Source organism: Salmo trutta, chromosome 17 (genome assembly GCF_901001165.1).
Source record: "Salmo trutta chromosome 17, fSalTru1.1, whole genome shotgun sequence".
NCBI lineage: Eukaryota > Metazoa > Chordata > Actinopteri > Salmoniformes > Salmonidae > Salmo > Salmo trutta.
This window is the reverse complement of record NC_042973.1, coordinates 47,443,812-47,460,126: the sequence shown is the minus strand read 5'-3', so window position 1 is coordinate 47,460,126 and position 16,315 is coordinate 47,443,812. Positions and strand designations below refer to the sequence as shown.

The 16,315-nt window shown below is 42.7% G+C and overlaps 1 protein-coding gene across 5 annotated transcripts in view; it reads left to right on the top strand.

The window, feature by feature from the left end:
* Window positions 1-16,315, top strand: part of LOC115152319 (suppressor of tumorigenicity 7 protein homolog) — a 73,604-nt gene that overhangs the window by 54,823 nt on the left and 2,466 nt on the right. For all 5 annotated transcript variants that reach the window (XM_029697087.1, XM_029697089.1, XM_029697085.1 and 2 more), the window contains 13 exons: window positions 2,204-2,286; window positions 3,740-3,899; window positions 4,828-4,882; window positions 5,367-5,482; window positions 5,628-5,703; window positions 6,118-6,272; window positions 6,454-6,551; window positions 7,081-7,210; window positions 8,706-8,778; window positions 9,094-9,196; window positions 10,228-10,378; window positions 10,650-10,742; window positions 15,678-15,820. In XM_029697087.1, the coding sequence (XP_029552947.1) occupies window positions 2,204-2,286; window positions 3,740-3,899; window positions 4,828-4,882; window positions 5,367-5,482; window positions 5,628-5,703; window positions 6,118-6,272; window positions 6,454-6,551; window positions 7,081-7,210; window positions 8,706-8,778; window positions 9,094-9,196; window positions 10,228-10,378; window positions 10,650-10,742; window positions 15,678-15,820 (1,436 nt within the window). The remainder of the gene's footprint in view (window positions 1-2,203; window positions 2,287-3,739; window positions 3,900-4,827; window positions 4,883-5,366; window positions 5,483-5,627; window positions 5,704-6,117; window positions 6,273-6,453; window positions 6,552-7,080; window positions 7,211-8,705; window positions 8,779-9,093; window positions 9,197-10,227; window positions 10,379-10,649; window positions 10,743-15,677; window positions 15,821-16,315) is intronic.

Here is a 16,315-nt window from a genome sequence, read left to right as displayed (position 1 = left end):
GAATAATAGTGGAGATATCAAAACGATGAAAAACCACATATGGAATCATGTAGTAACCAAAAAAGTGTGAAACAAATCAAAATATATTTTAGCTTCTTCAAAGTAGCCACCCTTTGCCTTGATGACGGCTTTGCACACTCTTGGTATTCTCTCAACCAGCTTCATGAGGTAGTCACCTGGAATGCTTTTCCAACAGTCTTGAAGGAGTTCCCACATATGCTGAGCACTTGTTGGCTGCTCTTCCTTCACTCTGCGGTCCAACTCATCCCATACAATCTCAATTGGGTTGAGGTCGGGTGATTGTGGAGGCCAGGTCATCGGATGCAGCACTCCATCACTCTCCTTCTTGGTCAAAAAGCCTTTACACAGCCTGGAGGTGTCTTTTGGGTCTTAGTCCTGTTGAAAAACAAAAGGTGGAATGGTGTATCGCTGCAGAATGCTCACGCAATCGCCTCTGAACAGTTGATGTTGAGATGTCTGCTACTTGAACTCTGTGAATCATTTATTTGGGCTGCAATCTGAGGTGCAGTTATTTGCCAATTTCTGAGGCTGATAACTCTAATGAACTTATCCTCTGCGGCAGAGGTAACTCTGGGTCTTCCTTTCCTGTGGCGGTCCTCAAGATAACCAGTTTCATCATTGCGCTTTATGGTTTTTGCGACTGCACTTGAAGAAACTTTCAAAGTTCTTGACATTTTCCGGATTGACTGACCTTAACGTAATGATGGACTCTTTCTTTCTCTTTGCTTATTTGAGCTGTTCTTGTCATTATATGGACTTGGTCTTTTACCAAATAGGGCTATCTTCTGTATACCACCAATACCTTGTCACATCAACTGATTGGCTCAAATGCATTAACTTGTGGAATTTCTTAACTTAACTTTTAACAAGGCACACCTGTTAATTGAAATGCATTTCAGGTGACTACCTCATGAAGCTGGTTGAGAAAATGCCAAGAGTGTGCAAAGCTGTCAAGGCAAAGGGTGGCTACTTTGAAGAATCTAAAATATTTTGGTTACTGCATAATTCCATATGTTATATCATAGTTTTGATGTCTTCACTATTATTCTACAATGTGGAAAATATTAAAATAAAGAACCCTTGAATGAGTAGGTATGTCCAAACTTTTGACTGGTACTGTATGTTGGAGCTTAAACCCTATTTTACATCCTCTGAGGTGTTTGTTGTGTCCGTCATCGGTTGAGACACAGCAAACTTTCGAATACAGGATGGGTGTCATGTTTTGGCTGATAAATGTACTAAAATGTGAATAAAGTTACAATTTCAACTTTAAAATGTTACCACAAAGATGGTGGGAGGTCCACACATCAATGAATGGTGACTTGAGTGAGATTGACAGTTTAACGTATAACAACGGATAATCTTCCATAGGAAACCTAATGAAATCATAGAAATATAGATAATAGAATAGACGGTGGGTGGATCGATGGACATCTTGCTGGTAGTAATTGGAAGTTAAAGTTTCAATCAAATGTAAATGTTAATGGTATACCAGCTAAATCGCAGGGGTCTGAAGGGATAGGTCCATTCTTTGAATTCTCTTTCTATGATTGAAATGAAACACCCTCTATTCAAGAGTTATGCCGTGTCTCAACTGATGATGGGAATAACACATATATCAGATGTCAAATAGGGTCTAAGCTACAACATTTTGAAACTGAGAAAAATCGGAGTTCATACTTTTAGATAATTGACTTTTAAACAACAAATAAATATATATATATTTGCAGCATTTTTTCAATAAATCCTTGAATAGCAAGACAACCATGTTTGTAAGTTTTCAAATGAAATCAAACTCAACTGTTTATCTATTTTGGTGACTAAGACATGGACATTTCATTGTAGGGCGGGGTATGCGAAATGGGCCAGCTTTGAGCACCAACATTTCCTGAATGTTTTGGCGTTCAGGTCCGAGAAGTTGCTTTCCGAAAAACTTCCACCATGGGCAAATGTGTGAAAGGTTTCGTTTCAAATCAAAAGGTGTGCAGTCCGAAAATGATTGAAATCAGATGGAACGACCCTACCGTATCATAGCTAGCTGGAATATAGCCTAATATAATGGTAATAGAAAGGATGTATGCTACAATACACATTTCCGCTACGAATTGAACAAAGCTGTGTTTGCCTTTTTTTGATACATCATTGCTAACAGTGTTTGTGTTTTTCTGTGTCTCCTCTATAGTAAGCATGTTTCTGAACACCCTAACCCCCAAGTTCTACGTGGCTCTGACAGGGACCTCCTCCTTGATATCTGGACTCATACTGGTAAGTTGATAATATTATAACATTTAGCACGTTTATCCAGTGCGACTTACAGTGAGTGCGTACATTTTAGTATATGATAATCTATGCCATTTAGCAGACAATTTTATCCAAAGCAACTGACTTACAGCACAGGGAGTGCGTAGCCCACACTACACTTAAATATTATGTGATGCCAGTGGGAATTGATCCCACAACACTGGTGTTGCTATCGCCGTGCTCTCGCCACCTGAGCCACACAGGATCACCAATTTGAGCCCTCATTTGTCTGTAGTGCAGTGATTGAACTGTGCTACAATGGTCTTCCTTACAAGGAGAAGAAAAAGAGAAGGGCTACAACCTAGCGAACCCCATACCTCTCTCCGTAGATTGGCCAGTTTGTTTAGTTGCCTGGAAACGACGATGAGTCTCTTAATGTGTCCTATGAATAATTACAGCAGAGAAGAATTTCTGTGTACTGGGCTCGGCTGTGATGTATTGCAATACAGATGTATATCAGTTATATTAATTACAGTCAGTGGAGACTGGAGAGGTTTAGATAATTGAATGGTCACTTTAGGACAGTACATTACTGTATCGCCAGCTCCAGAAGTAGCCTAGATAAGAAAGCGATACCATTGGTGTGTATGGATTAAGACCATTAAGGTCAAGGAGTGTGTGTGTGTGCGTGCGGACACAGAGTCTGAGTTGCATGTCGGGCACTGTCTTGATTAGGCAATGCTAAAATAGAAGTATCTAATGTGTGTGATTGCCTGTGTGCAACATGTGTATACATTTGTATCGGACGTGCAATTTGTCTCTTCATTAATACAGTATTTTGACCTCTAACTTCCAAACATTATGCTATGTTAGTTTGGGTTATGTTGTACTTAAAGCAGCGTACCAAAATAAAAGACACTATTACAAAATCTCAGTAGTAAGAAGTAGCCCAAATGGCATTCGACTGAATCGACACAGCCCTGAAGACAGATTTGAAATATTTTTTAACCTTTTTATTCAACTAGGCAATTCAATTAAGAACACATTCTTATTTACAATGACAGCCTACCAAGTGTCAAAAGACAATCCTATGGGCATGGGGGCTGGAATTAAAAATAGAAATGTAGGACAAAACACACATCACGACAAGAGACACTACATCAAGAGAGACCTAAGACTACAACAGAACATGACAACAACACATGGTAGCAACACAACATGACAACAACACATGGTAGCAACACAAGCATGGTACAAACAATGTTAGGCACAGACAAACGGCACGAAGGGCAAAAAGAAAGGGACAACAAAAGATCACGCGAAGCAGCCACAAGTGTCAGTAAGTGTGTCCATGATTGAGTCTTTGAATGTAGAGATGGAGATAAAACTGAATAGAACACACACATATATTGTTTCTCTATGGCCCTAACCCTGCTGAATCATCCCTGAATGAACTGCCTCCTGTCTGTCCCATCAGATATTTGAGTGGTGGTACTTCAGGAAGTACGGTACTTCCTTCATCGAGCAGGTGTCAGTGAGCCACCTGCGCCCTCTGCTGGGCGGCGTGGACAACAGCTCCCCAACCAACTCAAACACCAGTAACGGAGACGCAGACTCTAACCGACAGAGTGTGTCCGGTAAGACTCAGAGACTTACTAGATAAGTAGAGCATTCGCTAGATATAAAAAATAATTTACTGGAGAGCGAGATATATATGTAAATGCTCCATCTAGTGAACGCGTGTGTGTATGTATGTATGTATGTATGTACGTACATAGCATTCACTAGATGGAGAATTTACAACCTAGATGAAGCATTCACCACTCCACATTGAAATGGCCTTATTGTTCGCCCTTATACTAGAGCAGTGGTTTCCAGCCCGGATTACTAAACCCCCTGAGAGTACTTGGCCTATCCACAGGGGGTACTTGAAGACTCATGAGACCATAGGCCTACTGGTAAAATGAACACGAGGGGGTACTCCGGGCAGAGCAAAATTCAGTTGGTGGTACAGTAACTGAAAAAAGGGTTGGGAACCACTGTGCTCGAGCGTTTACTGCAGCCAGAAGTATAGAGGCGCAACCCAGCTCATTTAGTACAGATAGAGCATTTACCATAGAAGTCTTCTTTTGTTTTGCCCACGCACTTGATTAGAGCATGTAGGCCTACGACAGCCAAATAGAGCGTTTAGTACCATAGAGAACCTTATTGTTTGCTCCCACACCAGTGAGAAATCCAATGCGTGTGTGTGTGTTTTGTTGAATCAACACGGCATGATTGGAGAAATGGCTTTATAATTATTTGCTGTTGTAATTCCTCTGTCTGGTAAAGGAGAGTGATTTTAAGATGGCAACTGGCTAGTGGTGTTTATTTGTGCATTTGGGATGCAGTCTGGTAGTACAGACCTACAGTTTATAGAAGCTATGAGATGGCCTTACTGTAAGGTACTTTAGTGTAGGAATATCATGATGTACACTTGATCCCTAGCTTGCTCAGAGGTACACTTAGGACTCTACTTTGTGTCTGACACACCCAAACAATGTCTTTCTCCTTTTGTTCCCCCAGAATGTAAAGTATGGCGAAATCCACTGAATTTATTTCGAGGGGCGGAGTATAACCGGTGAGTCACATGATCCCTCACCCTTTCTAGCTTTCTCCTCCCTCACTCTCCATTTTTTTTCTTCTCATCCCCCTCACTCCCTCAAGAACTCCTGATTCTCTCTCTCCAGCTCTCAACCTCTGTTTTCTGTTGTTCCCCTCATTCCCTCTCTCTGTTTCTCTGCCCTGCTATGTGTTCCCGCTCTCTCTCCCTGGAGAATTGGTAGTAATGGCTGGGGCTGATATGCTGTCCCATGGTGTCAGCTTTAATGCCGACAGGTTGAGAGAATCCCTGCCTCACCAGGAGCCCACACTCATAAATTAGATCAGTGCTGCCTAGTGCCTCCTCGTCAGCTTTTTCTCTCTTTTCTCTTTCGCTCTTCTCATCGGTCTTCTCTTCTACCTAACTCTCTTTCTCTCTCACTTCCCCTAGACTTTTTTTCTAGAACCGTTAAAATAACTTAACTGTGTGTGTGTGTGTGTGTGTGCGCGCGCGCGCCCTCCAGGTATACGTGGGTGACGGGCCGAGAGCCACTCACGTACTACGACATGAATCTCTCGGCACAAGACCACCAGACCTTCTTCACATGTGACTCGGACCACCTCCGGCCAGCTGACGCCAGTAAGGAACACATCACACAGACACACACGTGTACACACACACAGTCGATCTCACCCTATCTCCAGGAAGGTTTGATTCATGTTCACAAGTGTTACCGTGACCTCTCTGACCTCAATAACACAAACTAACGTGTTTGTGTCTTCAGTAATGCAGAAAGCGTGGAGAGAGAGGAACCCACAGGCACGCATCTCTGCCGCACACGAAGCCCTTGAACTAGAGGAGTGAGTAGTGCTTATTTCACCTACAGAGCTATCACGCTGTGTAACATGGTTGGCCTCAGTTACTCATGCATGTAAATAATCCCATTATTTCTCCATGAGGACTCTTCATTAATAAATCATTCATAAATATAATTTCACCTCAATTGACTGAAGTGAAGTGGAATCAACCACATCTCTGCTGTATACAACCCGAATGAAAAGTGTAAGATGCACACATAAAATACTGTTTGTCGCTAATATAGTAGGTTATTGACCTACTTCTGACTTGTGCAAACAGCAGATTTGCACATTACTCTCTTCTTTTATTATATTTTTGCTTAGTGCAGGTACTTGTCTCCACCTGTTTTATCTTCCAGCTATGCCATCTTCTGCTGTCGTTTTTTCCCCCCCAAATTCTCTCTCTGTTCCTCTCAGCTGTGCGACAGCATACATCCTGCTGGCAGAGGAGGAGGCTACCACCATCGTGGAGGCAGAGAAGCTCTTCAAACAGGCCGTGAAGGCAGGAGAAGGTTGCTACAGACGCAGCCAACAGCTTCAACACCACGGAGCGCAGTATGAGGCTCAGCACAGTGAGTAGAGTACACACACACACGCAGTCGGACATACGCACCCGCACTCAAACACTTATATATACGCAAATAAATGCATTTGTGGGTGCGCACATACGGATTTGTCTGAATGTGTCTGTAAGCATGTGTCCATGTGTCTGTTATACCAGTTAAAATAACTTTGCTGTGCTGTGTCTCTCAGGAAGGGACACCAATGTTCTGGTATACATTAAGAGGAGACTGGCCATGTGCTCTAGAAAGCTGGGACGAACCAGAGAAGCTGTCAAAATGATGAGAGACGTAAGTACAGTATACGCCAAGCTGCCAGGATGTTACAGGTGAATCCTAGTTTCCACTTTAGTTGAATTTTCAGGGGGACTAAGTGAAAATTTTACTTTAGTGAAAGTTAGGATTTGCCCCATTTTTATATGCCCACGTTTTCAGTCACTATACATTTTCAATGATGATATTCTCTGACATTCATTCAGTTGGGGTTATTTGATAAGAGCATGTATCAGTAAATGTAAAAAATAAATACAAATGTAAATTCTCCCATCTCAGATAGACCATGTAGGCCTGATGGGGCTTGTGGAGGGGGGTTTGAGGTAGCCTGGTCCCAGATCTGCTTGTGCTGTCATGTCATCTCCTATGGTCATTGTCATGTCAATTTCGCCATGACAGTAAAAAGGGGATGATGACAAGGCAGCACAAATAGATCTGGGACCAGGCTAGGTCTGAGGCTGTGTGGGACTGGGCGGGGGGGTAACTAAACTCATGTTGCTGACTGTGTTGTGTTTCACTGCCTGTCCGGTATTACATGTAACAACAGTTGTATGTTTTCCAGTTAATGAAGGAGTTCCCTCTCCTCAGTATGTTCAATATCCATGAGAACCTGCTGGAGTCGCTGCTAGAGCTACAGAACTACGCAGACGTACAGGCCGTACTAGCCAAGTACGACGGTAAGACACACACTGGCGCACACACACAGTGAGTGAAAAGAGTCAATGTAAATCGTTGCTTATTGGTGATGCTTGAATGCTTCTATAACAGACATCTATGCAGCGCTAACAATGTCACTTTTGATTTTATTTCTGTAGATTAGACATCCAGCCATAGGGGAAGTTTGAATGACAGACAGATAACGGAAGTCATAAAATCCTAATAATTAGATGATAATAGATGAATACTTCTAACCATTATGACTTGAAGTAAAGTGAGACTGTATTGTAGTAAAATCCTGACACCTGTATACCCTTGTGGGTCCTATCCTCCCCTGTCTACTGTCATTTCATTGTGTGTAATTGTTATTTCGCTGCCTGCATCGCTGCCTGCACCTGCCCTCCCATCCAGCATAACTTCTCTGGACGGTTCTAACTTAGAATTTGTGGACAACTACAAATACCTAGGTGTCTGGTTAGACTGTAAACTCTCCTTCCAGACTCACATCAATCATCTCCAATCCAAAGTGAAATCTAGAATTGGCTTCCTATTTCGCAACAAAGCATCCTTCACTCATGCTGCCAAACATACCCTCGTAAAACTGACCATCCTACCAATCCTCGACTTCGGCGATGTCATTTACAAAATAGCCTCCAATACCCTACTCAACAAGCTGGATGCAGTCTATCACAGTGCCATCCGTTTTGTCACCAAAGCCCCATATACAACCCACCACTGCGACCTGTATGCTCTCGTTGGCTGGCCTTCACTTCATAATCGTCGCCAAACACATTGGCTCCAGGTCATCTACAAGACCCTGCTAGGTAAAGTCCCCCCTTATCTCCGCTCACTGGTCACCATAGCAGCACCCACCTGTAGCACGCGCTCCAGCAGGTATATCTCTCTGGTCACCCCTAAAGCCAACTCCTCCTTTGGTCGTCTCTCCTTCCAGTTCTCTGCTGCCAATGACTGGAACGAACTACAAAAATCTCTGAAACTGGAAACACTTATCTCCCTCACTAGCTTTAAGCACCAGCTGTCAGAGCAGCTCACAGATCACTGCACCTGTACATAGCCCATCTATAATTTAGCCCAAACTACTACTTCTTCCCCTACTGTATTTATTTATTTTATTTATTTTGCTCCTTTGCACCATATTATTTACATTTGAACTTTGAACTTTCTTCAAACTACAAATCTACCATTCCAGTGTTTTTCTTGCTATACTTTATTTACTTTGCCACCATGGCATTTTTTTGCCTTTACCTCCCTTATCTCACATCATTTGCTCACATTGTATATAGTCTTATTTTTTTCTACTGTATTATTGACTGTATGTTGTTTACTCCATGTGTAACTCTGTGTTGTTGTATGTTGTCGAACTGCTTTGCTTTATCTTGGCCAGGTCGCAATTGTAAATGAGAACTTGTTCTCAACTTGCCTACCTGGTTAAATAAAGGTGAACATTTTTTTCCTCCACTTAACACTGTTCATGTCTGCTTTGTCTCCTCTCAGATATTAGTTTACCCAAATCTGCAACAATATGCTACACAGCAGCTTTGCTCAAAGCCAGGGCGGTATCGGACAAGTGAGTATCCTTTTACTACTGTTAAATTGTCACCAAGTGGTTCACCTACCTGGAGTAGTATTTAAAAGTTAGCCTGGGGCTATTTGTGCGACAGAGACAATGGTATTGAGTGATTTTGCATTTTGAAATGGGTTAGGGGTAATTGTATTTTAAAATAGTTATGTGTATTGTGCAAATAATTTTTTTCTTAGCCCTTATGCCTGCCGGCACGCACACATTGACACTTTCACATACACTCAATTATACACATTCTCACACACACACTGATCCCCCCCACACACCCATCTTTGACAGTGTCCTTTCTTCCCCATGCAGGTTTTCTCCAGAGGCAGCGTCGAGGCGAGGGTTGAGTACAGCAGAGATGAACGCTGTAGAAGCCATACACAGAGCTGTGGAGTTCAACCCACACGTCCCCAAAGTAAGACACAACAATGGAGCTACGCACTTACCACTGCTAGTAGCATTATTACTACTGTACCTCCACACACTGAACAAAAAATATAAAAGCAACGTGTAAAGTGTTGGTCCCGTGTTTCATGAGCTGAAATAAAAGATCCCACAAATGTTCCATTCTCACACACAGCTTATTTCTCTCAAATTTTGTGCATAAATTTGTTTACATCCCTGTTAGTGAGCAGTTCTCCTTTGCCAAGATAATCCATCCACCTGACAGGTGTGGCATATCAAGAAGCTGAATAAACAGTATGATCATTACACAGGTGCACGTTGGGCTGGGGACAATAAAAGGCCACTCTAAAATGTGGAGTTGTCATAAAATACAATGACACAGATGTCTCAAGTTTTGAGGGAGCGTGCAATTGGCATGCCGACTGCCGGAATGTCCACCAGAGCTTTTGCCAGAGAATTTCATGTTCATTTCTCTACCATAAGCCGCCTCAAGTCGTTTTAGAGAATTTGGCAGTACGTCCAGCCGGCCTCACAACCGCAGACCACGTGTAACCATGCCAGCCCAGGACCTCCACATTCAGCTTCTTCACCTGCAGGATCATCTGAGACCAGCCACCCGGACAGCTGATGAAACTGAGTAGTATTTCTGTCTGTAAAAAAGCCCTTTTTGTGGGGAAAAACTGATTCTAATTGGCTGGACCTGGCTACCAAGTGGGTGGGCCTATGCCCTCGCAGGCCCACCCAGTCATGTGAAATCCATAGATTAGGGTCTAATTAATTCATTTCAATTTTTCCTTCTATGAACTGTAACTCAGTGAAATTGTTGCATTTATATTTTTGTTCAGTATACTACTACTATTACAACTACTTCTAACTACTATTCTGATGGCGCTACTTAAATTAAATTCTGATTTGATGTTCTCCTGGTTGTATAACTTTGCATTAAAAAGTATGTATGTTTATGTTGTTGTACATTTTTATATTGTCCTTGCTGACTCTCGCTCTACCTTTCCCCCCTCCTCTCTCGCCTTCTCTCCACAGTACCTGTTAGAAATGAAAAGTTTAATACTGCCCCCAGAGCACATTCTGAAGCGAGGGGACAGTGAGGCCATAGCCTACGCCTTCTTTCACCTGCAACACTGGAAGAGGGTTGAGGGGGCCCTTAACCTGCTCCACTGTACCTGGGAGGGCAGTGAGTAACACACACACACCATCAGCTTTACCTGACCACAAGTTCTCAATACGCCATAACAACTTGTTGTGTTATACATTTTGCCTTTACTCTGTAATATGCAGATACACAAACGTATACATTTCGAGGGCAGTGATTACAATAAAACATTTAAAGTTTTTTCTCATTGTACTCCATTTTGATGCATAACCCCTCCCCACTTCTTGGCTCAACGCAAACATTTGTACATGACTGTACCTATTCTGAATGCTGTGTCTTCTTTCCTCCCCAGCTTTTAGAATGATCCCGTACCCTCTGGAGAAAGGCCACCTCTTCTACCCATACCCCATCTGCACCGAGACTGCAGACAGAGAGCTGTTACCAAGTAAGAGACGCTCTGGATTCAAGTTTGTGTGTGTATGTATGTATGTATGTATGTATGTATGTATGTATGTATGTATGTATGTATGTATGTATGTATGTATGTATGTATGTATGTATGTATGTATGTATGTATGTATGTATGTATGTATGTATGTATGGACTGAGTGTACAAAACATGAATATTAAGTTGCACCCCTCCCCTTTTGCCCTCAGAACAGCCTCAATTTGTTGGGGCATGGACTCTATAAGGTGTAAAAAGCGTTCCACAGGGATGCTGGCCCGTGTTGACTCCAATGCTTCCCACAGTTTTGTCAGGTTGGCGGACCATTCTTAATTCACACGGGAACCTGCTGGGTTTTTCACGCTCAACATCATTGCAGTTCTTGACACAAACCGGTGCGCCTGGCACTTACTACCATACCCGGTTCAAATGCACTTAAATCTTTTGTCTTTCCCATTCACCTTCTGAATGGCACACATGCAATCCATGTCTCAAGTTTTAAAAATTATTCTTTACCCTGTCTCCTCATTGACACTGGTTTGAAGTGGATTTAACAAGTGACATCAATAGGGGATCATATCTTTCACCTGGATTCACCTGGTCAGTCTATGTCATGGAAAGAGCAGGTGTTCCTAATGTTTTATACACTCAGTATATGTGTGTGTACAGTGTGTTGACTGAGTTGTTGTGTGTGACGTGTACTCTTGGGTTAAAATTCTCTGTAACGGCAACGGATTTCAGTCATATGGATGACGCATGCGGTTTGGGGGGGAAATATTATTTTGGGTTAAAGGCCCAGTGCAGTCAATTCCTATATATTTTCAAATAACTGCCCTTTTTCTGGCCCACAAATCAATTTAGACAAACAAATCGGTCATAAAAAAGTCTGTGTGGCCCTCGAGTCAGTTTTCCCACCGATCTGAGGTTGACTTAAGTAATGGGATTTCTTTTAGCTTCAACCCCTCTGTACTCTGTGTGTGTGTGTTTGCGTGTATACAGTCGTGGCCAAAAGTTTTGAGAATGACACAAATATTAATTTCCACAAAGTTTGCTGCTTCAGTGTCTTTAGATATTTTTGTCAGATGTTACTATTGAATACTGAAGTATAATTACAAGCATTTCATAAGTGGCAAAGGCTTTTATTGACAATTACATGAAGTTGATGCAGAGAGTCAATATTTGCAGTGTTGACCCATCTTTTTCAAGATCTCTACAATCCGCCCTGGCATACTGTCAATTAACTTCTGGGCCACATCCTGACTGATGGCAGCCCATTCTTGCATAATCAATGCTTGGAGTTGTGGGTTTTTGTTTGTCCACCCGCCTCTTGAGGATTGACCACAAGTTCTCAATAGGATTAAGGTCTAAGGAGTTTCCTGGCCATGGACCCAAAATATCAATGTTTTGTTCCCCGAGCCACTTAGTTATCACTTTTGCCTTATGGCAAGGTGCTCCATCATGCTGGAAAAGGCATTGTTTGTCACCAAACTGTTCCTGGATGGTTGGGAGAAGTTGTTCTCGGAGGATGTGTTGGTACCATTGTTTATTCATGGCAGTGTTCTTAGGCAAAATTGTGACTGAGCCCATGACGCAGGACTGATGGTAGCACTCACCTTGTCTTCTCCGGACAAGCTTTTTTCCAGATGCCCCAAACAATCGCAAAGGGGATTCATCAGAGAAAATGACTTTACCCCAGTCCTCAGCAGTCCAATCCCAGTACCTTTTGCAGAATATCAGTCTGTCCCAGAGTGATCTCCAGCCTTGTCCTCGTCAACACTTACACCTGTGTTAATGAGAGAATCACTGACATGATGTCAGCTGGTCCTTTTGTGGCAGGGCTGAAATGCAGTGGAAATGTTTTTTGGGGGGGATTCAGTTCATTTGCATGGCAAGAGGGACTTTGCAATTAATTGCAATTCATCTGATCACTCTTCATAACATTCTGGAGTATATGCAAATTGCCATCATACAAACTGAGGCAGCAGACTTTGAAAATGTTTGTTTTTCTCAAAACTTTTGGCCACGACTGTACAGTGTTGACCCTGACTATGTATCTCTCTGTGGAAGCAGTGTGTCATAAGGTGTAGGTGTACATTGTGTGTATACAGTACCAGTCAAAAGTTTGGACACACCTACTCATTCCAGGGTTTTTCTTTATTTTTACGGTTTTGTAAATTGTAGAATAATAGTAAAGACATTTAAAACTATGAAATAAGACATATGGAATCATGTAGTAACCAGAAAAGTGTTAAACAAATCAAAATATATTTTTGATTCTTCAAAGTAGCCACCCTTTGCCTTGATGACAGCTTTGCACACTCTTGGCATTCTCTCATCCAGCTTCATGAGGTAGTCATCTGGAATGCTTTACCAACAGTCTTGAAGGAGTTCCCACATATGCTGAGCACTTGTTGGCTTGTTGCTTTTCCTTCACTCGGCGGTCCAACTCATCCTGTACCATCTCAATTGGGTTGAGGTCGGGTGATTGTGGAGGCCAGGTCATCGGATGCAGAACTCCATCACTCTCCTTCTTGGTCAAATAGCCTTTACACAGCCTGGAGGTGTGTTTTGGGTCATTGTCCTGTTGAAAAACAAATGATAGTGGAACTAAGTGCAAACCAGATGGAATGGTGTATCGCTGCAGAGTGCTGTGGTAGCCATGCTGGTTAAGTGTGCCTTGAATTCTAAATAAATCACAGACAGATTCTTCAAAGTAACCACCCTTTGCCTTGATGACAGCTTTGCACACTTGTCATTCTTTCAACCAGCTTCATGAGGTATTCACCTGGAATGCATTTCAATTAACAGGTCTGCCTTGTTTAAAGTTAATTTGTCGAATTTCTTTCCTTTTTAATGCATTTGAGCCAATCAGTACTGACAAGGTAGAGGTGGTATACAGAAGATTGACCTATTTGGTAAAAGACCAAGTCCATATTATGGCAAGAACAGCTCAAATAAGCAAAGAGAAACAACAGTCCACCATTACTTTAAGACATGAAGGTCAGTCAATCCAGAAAATGTCAAGAACTTTGAAAGTTTCTTCAAGTGCAGTCGCAAGAACCATCAAGCGCTATGATGAAACTTGCTCTCATGAGGACCTGCTGCAGAGTATAAGTTCATTAGAGTTACCAGCCTCAGAAATTGCAACCCAAATAAATGCTTCAGAGTTTAAGTAACACTCATCTCAACATCAACTGTTCATAGGATACTGCATGGTCGAATTGCAGGCCTTCATGGTCGAATTGCTGCAAAGAAACCACTACTAAAGGACACCAATAAGAAGAGACTTGCTTGGGCCAAGAAACCTGAGCAGGGACATTAGACCGGTGGAAATCTGTCCTTTGGTCTGATGAGTCCAAATTTGAGTTTTTTTTGTTCCAACCGCCATGTCTTTTGTGAGACGCAGAGTAGGTGAACGGATTAACTCTGCATGTGTGGTTCCCACCGTGACGCATGGAGGAGGAGGTGTGGTGGTGCTTTGCCGGTGACACTGTTGGTGATTTATTTAGAATTCAAGGCATACAACCAGCATGGCTACAACAGCATTCTGCATCGATACACCATCCCATCTGGTTTGGGCTATCATTTGTTTTTCAGCAGGACAATGACCCAAAACACACCTCCAGGCTGTGTAAGGGCTATTTGACCAAGAAGGAGAGTGATGGAGTGTTGCATTAGATAACCCAGCCTCCACAATCACCCGATCTCAACCCAATTGAGATGGTTAGGGATGAGTTTGACCGCAGAGTGAAGGAAAAGCAGCCAACAAGTGCTCAGCATATGTGGGAAGTCCTTCAAGAAAGGAAACTAAAAAGATTTGATATGGATCCTGAGATCCTCAAAAGATTCTACAGCTGCAACATCGAGAGTATCCCGACTGGTTGCATTACTGCCTGGTACGGCAATTGCTCAGCCTCTGACCGCAAGGCACTACAGAGGGTAGTGCTTACGGCCCAGTACATCACTGGGGCTAAGCTGCCTGCCATTCAGGACCTCTACACCAGGCAGTGTCAGAGGAAGGCCCTAAAAATTGTCAAAGACCCCAGTCATAGACTGTTCTCTCTACTACTGCATGGCAAGCGGTACCGGAGTGCCAAGTCTAGGACAAAAAGGCTTCTCAACAGTTTTTACCCCCAAACCATAAGACTCCTGAACAGGTAATCACATGGCTACACGACTATTTGCATTGTATGCCCCCCCCCCCCCCAACCCTTCTGCTGCTGCTACTCTCTGTTTATCATATATGCATAGTCACTTTAACTATACTTTCATGTACATACTACCTCAATTGGGCCGACCAACCAATGCTCCCGCACATTGGCTAACCGGGCTATCTGCATTGTGTCCCACCCGCCAACCCCTCTTTTACGCTACTGCTACTCTCTGTTCATCATATATGCATAGTCACTTTAACCATATCTGCATGTACATACTACCTCAATCAGCCTGACTAACAGGTATGTAGCCTCGCTACTGTATATAGCCTGTCTTTTTACTGTTGTTTTATTTCTTTACCTACCTATTGTTCACCTAATACTTTTTTTTTTTTCACTATTGGTTAGAGCCTGTAAGTAAGCATTTCACTGTAAGGTCTACACCTGTTGTATTCGGCGCACTTGACAAATAAACTTTGATTAGAAGACTGTTGGAAAAGCATTCCAGGTGAATCCGGTTGAGAGAATGCCAAGACTGTGCAAAGCTGTCATCAAGGCAAATGGTGGCTATTTTGTTTTGTTTAACACTTTTTTTTTGGTTACTACATGATTCCATATGTGTTATTTCATAGTTAGATGTATTCACTAGTATTCTACAATGTAAAAAATAAAGAAACCCTTGAATGAGTAGGTGTCTAAACTTTTGACTGGTACTGTACATTGTGTATTAAGTATGTACAGTGTGTTGATGCTCTCTCTTTGTATCTCTCTCATGTGGAAGCAGTGTTTCATGAGGTGTCGGTGTACCCTAAGAAGGAACTGCCATTCTTCATCTTGTTCACGGCTGGTCTCTGCTCCTTCACCGCCATGCTGGCCCTCCTCACACACCAGTTCCCCGAGCTCATGGGAGTCTTCGCTAAAGCTGTGAGTTTCCTGCACTGCTCTCACACACTAGCCAGTTCCCTTTGTAAGTCAAATCCCCAATAAGGTTCTTTGCATTCAGATTCTTCGTAAGGTGGCCATTAATTTGGTTGCGTTGATGTCCTGGACAGACTCTAACAATCATAGACCTGCCTTCATCAAGTCTGGATGACAGGGGACTAGCCAAGCTCTATACAAGTTGCAACATACTCTATCAATGTAAGTTCTTGTAGACCAGTGGTGATGCAGGGAAGGAAATAAGTAAAGGAAGCAGCTTCAGACTATTGAATCCACCCCTGTGGAACCTACACATTTCCCTCTCCCATCTGCCAGTGGAGGGCACTGTCCTCTCCTCTACCTATAATGTTCTTCCTCAGTAGGCTTGTACTGTCTGATGCCACTCCCCTGGAATGTGTGTGAGCTCATGTCTCTGCTCCTGGTGTGACACAATCAGCAGCTACTATCTCCTCTGCAGGGGCTTGCTCTGACCCCACACTG